At 42.7% G+C, this 4727-nt stretch overlaps 2 protein-coding genes across 2 annotated transcripts; both read left to right on the top strand.

The window, feature by feature from the left end:
- Nucleotides 1-292: 292 nt before the first annotated feature.
- On the top strand, nt 293-3163 carry LOC141400530 (uncharacterized). The gene has a single exon (XM_073979734.1). The coding sequence runs from the start codon at nt 293-295 to the stop codon at nt 3161-3163; it is 2871 nt and encodes a 956-aa protein (XP_073835835.1).
- Nucleotides 3164-3723: 560 nt separating this feature from the next.
- On the top strand, nt 3724-4110 carry LOC141400529 (uncharacterized). The gene has a single exon (XM_073979733.1). It carries the CDS (start codon nt 3724-3726, stop codon nt 4108-4110), a length of 387 nt encoding a protein of 128 aa, XP_073835834.1.
- The last annotated feature ends 617 nt before the right edge of the window (nt 4111-4727 follow it).

Raw genomic sequence — 4727 nt, 5'->3', positions numbered from 1 at the left:
TGAGCCCGAGTCCTTGCGATAGGACGAAACACGCAACCACATTTGTGACATCGAGTCCCTCCCATAGGACAAAATACATCCCAAAATATATCAGATCCTGTAACACGGCACAGGATCAACATTAGCAAGTCCACCAGGACATCAGTCGGCATTCTAGAACAGTAGCGTATCAAGCACAGAATACCGAAATTTTGATTGGACAATACGAATAAATTGCTTCCAAAGGATTACATATAGCTACTGTTGCAGAAGGCAATCTTCGGGCAAATTTCGGACATTAACTAGTTAAAAAATGGCAACCGGTGAAGATTCGGCAGGCATGACCTTGTTCAGTCAATTGGTAGATGCTCAACGAGCCACGGGTGATCGGATAGAAACTATCATCCGCAATGCAAAAAAGGAGCCGATCTCGAAAAGAACAACTAGCTTCTACAAGGATCGACTCACTAAATTAGACGCCGCATGGGCCGAATTCGAAATCACAGACTCGAAAATACAGTGTCTCGAAAATTATCCAAAGGACCACAAGTACTTCACCGAGAAGTACTACCAGCAGGTGTCTGAACTTACAATGAAGTACCGGGAGCTATTTGAGTCAGCCATGTTGGAGCCTTCAAAAGAATCAGAAACAACTGCTGATAAACCTCATGCAAAGAAATCAACCATAAACAACGGCGGCTCAATAGCTTCAGTATCCTCAACCAATTCGGCAATCAGAAGACAAAACGTTATGATAGCGTCTCTGAAGAGGGTACCTACCATGGATCCGACAGCATCCAACATGAAACTGAAGGAAAAACTGTGGCAACAAATTCAAGAACTGCATTTCTCAATATGGGAAAACAGTTGCAATCCACTGGAAGAAGGCTACGATATGGACTCCTACACCACTCTGGAGAATATGGTAGTAGAAAACTTCAAAACAACAACACCAACTGCAGAAAAAGGAATAGAACTTGGGCAAGCAAATGTGTTGCCACTGCCCAAAATAACAATCCCAAAATTTAATGGAGATTATCTAAAATGGCCGGCCTTCTTTGACCTTTTCACGCAGTTAGTAAACAATCAACGCATACCCACAGTACAAAAGATATGGTATCTGAAGGCCAATCTCACTCGTGAAGCGGAAAATTTTATAAGTCATATCTCAGCAACAGCCAAAAATTATGAAGCAGCATGGAAAATTTTGCAAGACCGATACAACAACAAGCGAGTGCTGGTAGCATCCCTTATACATCAACTGATTGATCAGCCATCAACCGGATCATCAGCCGCGTCCATAAAGCAGCTACATGACGTCACACAAGAGTGCTTACATGCGCTTAAGAACGTGGTAGTCGACACGTCCTCTTGGAGTCCAATACTACTTCATCTACTGTCGAAGAAACTAGACCGAAGTATTTACAATCAATACGAAAGATCAATTGTCAACCCAAGGGAATTGCAGCAAGTTAGTCAATTCCTAGAATTTCTGGAGACTCGATTCCAGTCAATGGAGGCAATGGGTCAAAAGGAAAAACCTTCATCTAAATCTTGTGCTACAGTGGCATCGGCAAACCAAGGAAACAACATATGTACTCTATGTAAAAATGGCACCCATAAACTATATCACTGCCAGAACTTTCTCAAAATGACACCACCAGAACGACTAAATTTCGCACAAAAGCATCTACAGCGCAAGCAAGGATCTACAAACAAACAAGATAGTCGTATGACTTTATCAGCTGAAACTGGTACAAAGCCTGCCGGAGGGGTAGCCTCCGTAAATACTGAGTCGACCAATAATCAGGAAGCCACCTCGCTGGCCGCTGCAAATAAAGAACAAATCAGCTCGTACGTTCTACTCAGCACAGCAGTAGTCAAAATAATGGTGGATGAAGCAGAAGTGGAGTGCCGCGCTTTTCTTGATTCTGGTTCACAAGTCAATTTCATCACAGAACGTTTAGTAAAGCGACTTGGCATTTCAATGCAAAAGTCAACAATTAATATCAACGGAATCGGTGCAACTAACACTAGAACAAAGTATCGAGTAAACGTGGCTCTGAAGTCTCGAATCAACAATTATTCGACACGACTTGAAGCATTTTTCTTGCCTCGTATCCTGTCACCACAGCCATCACAATTCATTAACGTTGAAGATTGGTCGATTCCAAAGAATCTGACGCTAGCTGATCCAGCCTTCAACCGTCCTGATAAAATTGATATATTATTAGGTGCAGAACACTATCACGAACTGTTGTCGATTGGACAAATAAAATTAGCCAAGGATCTCCCCACAATGCAGAACACTGTGTTTGGGTGGATAATATCAGGAAAAATTCAAGAAGAAAAGCCCAGGAACTTTACATGTGGAATCTGTACCACGGATGAATCGCTTGACGCCTCTATCGCCCGGTTATGGGAATTGGAGGAAATCAAGACAACCAACAAACCAATGTCCATCGAAGAAAGACAATGCGAAAATCACTTTGAGCAGCACACCATCAAGGACAACAAAAATCGATTTGTAGTCCCAATACCCTTTCATCAAAACCCTGACGCGATAGGAGACTCGCATGGGATCGCAATCAATCGATTTTTTTCCCTCGAACGCCGGTTGCAGAAAGATCCTGAGTTGAAGGAACAATATGTCAGATTCATGGAAGAATATGAGAACCTAGGACACATGACAAAAATATCGGCGGATGCTATTCGCTCACCACACTACTTCATCCCACATCATTGCGTGCAACGACCTGAGAGCACAACAACAAAGCTTCGTGTAGTATTCGACGCATCGGCCAAAACTTCGTCATCGCATTCGTTAAATGATCTGATGTACACAGGACCTACTGTTCAAAGCGATCTGTTCTCCATACTACTGAGATATAGGCTACCCAAATACGTTTTCACAACTGACGTCGAGAAAATGTACAGGCAGGTCCTAATCTCTCCTGAGGACCGCCAGTTTCAACTAATAATTTGGAGAAAGGATGTCTCTCAGCCTATAACCTACTACCAACTCAACACAGTCACATATGGCACAAGAGCCGCCCCATATTTGGCAACAAAATGCCTGCAACGATTAGCCAAGGACAACGCAATCCGTTACCCGCTCGCCTCGCAATTTCTCCAAGAGAATTTTTACGTCGACGATGGCCTGGGCGGAGCCGACAGTTTATAACGGCAATTAATATGCTGCAGCAACTCATTCAAGTTATGAAAGACAGCGGTTTCAACTTACGCAAGTGGTGTGCTTATAACCCTCAACTGCATAAAAACATTTCAGAAGGAGATCAAGAAGTAAACTTAGATTTCGAGAGCTCAAAAGCTGACACCGTTAAAACATTAGGACTAACATGGCTTCCAAAAGATGACACATTTTGTGTAAAAGTTAACATTGATTCCGTCAGAAGAATCACTAAACGTACAGTTACATCAGATCTTGCCAGACTTTTTGATCCATTAGGAATACTGTCTCCAGTTACTGTAACGGCCAAAATATTCATACAAGAATTGTGGGAGTTAAAATTAGACTGGGACCAATCGTTACCAGAATCCTTACACTCTAAATGGACCACGTTTCGATCGGACTTAAACGCTCTAAAAACACTTCAGATATATAGATACATCTTTAAAGGGAGAGTGCCAGAATCAAGGCAACTACACATCTTGACAGATGCATCAGAAAAGGCGTATGGCGCAGCGGCTTACATGCGATCAACCTTTAAAGACGGAACTACCATGATACGTCTCCTCTGTGCGAAATCTCGCGTTGCCCCACTCAAAAGGCAAACCATACCACGTTTGGAGCTTTGCGCAGCAGCACTTGGAGCCCAGTTAGCTTCAAAAATCAAAATCGATCTTCAATTGACGTGTCCAACCTGGTTTTGGACTGACTCAGAAATCGTGCTGGCCTGGATAAACTCATCATCTGCAGCATTCAACACATTTGTGGCCAATAGAATTGCAATCATACAAGAAGTCACTCAGGCAGAACAATGGCGTCATGTCAGCTCAAAGTGCAAGCCAGCCGATGTACTATCTCGTGGCATTTCACCAACAGCCCTTAAAGATTGTGCTCTTTGGTTCTGTGGTCCTTTATTTTTACACGGAAAAGACACAATGTGACCAGCAAAATTCAATCCACATCTTGCAATTTCAACCTTGAGAGAAGAAGGAAGGTACCAGAGGCACTCGTTACCACAGTAATACCAAACGACTTTATGTACAACATAAATCACAACAACTCGTTCACCCGTCTACAACGAATCATAGCATACGTTTTGCGCTTCATTACTCAGAGCAGGTGCAAAAATATCCTTCAACAGGCCCAAGGATCACTTACAACGATCGAGCTAGACACGGCTTTAAAGCATATAATTAGACACATACAAGAGTCGGACTTTAAGGAAGAAATTCAACAGCTGAAGAAGTACCAAGAATTGCGTGGAACAAGTAAACTGTGTAACCTGTCACCATTTTTGGACAATGACGGCTTAATTCGGGTTGGGGGTCGTCTTGAAGCATCGTCCTTGTCATTCGACTCCAAGCATCAACTCCTTATTCCCTATAATGACCCAATTTCAAAATTAATATTTGAAATGGTACACAAGGAAAATAAACATTGTGGCGCGCAAACATTGCTGGGAATCGTACGACAATGGTTTTGGCCACTAAAAGGAAAGATTATGGCTCGAGCTACGGTTCATCGCTGTACAACATGTAGCAGAGCTAAGCCAGCATTA

This window comes from Musca autumnalis, unplaced genomic scaffold, assembly GCF_047663935.1.
Source record: "Musca autumnalis isolate F117 unplaced genomic scaffold, ASM4766393v1 scaffold_36, whole genome shotgun sequence".
In the NCBI taxonomy this organism is placed as follows: domain Eukaryota; kingdom Metazoa; phylum Arthropoda; class Insecta; order Diptera; family Muscidae; genus Musca; species Musca autumnalis.
The sequence above is the reverse complement of the archived record's forward strand: the minus strand, read 5'-3'. Positions and strand labels throughout refer to the sequence as shown.

What these genes read in the sequence shown, in the direction of transcription:
- LOC141400530 (XM_073979734.1), top strand. Translation starts at nt 293, where the DNA reads ATGGCAACCGGTGAAGATTCGGCAGGCATGACCTTGTTCAGTCAATTG.
- LOC141400529 (XM_073979733.1), top strand. Translation starts at nt 3,724, where the DNA reads ATGATACGTCTCCTCTGTGCGAAATCTCGCGTTGCCCCACTCAAAAGG.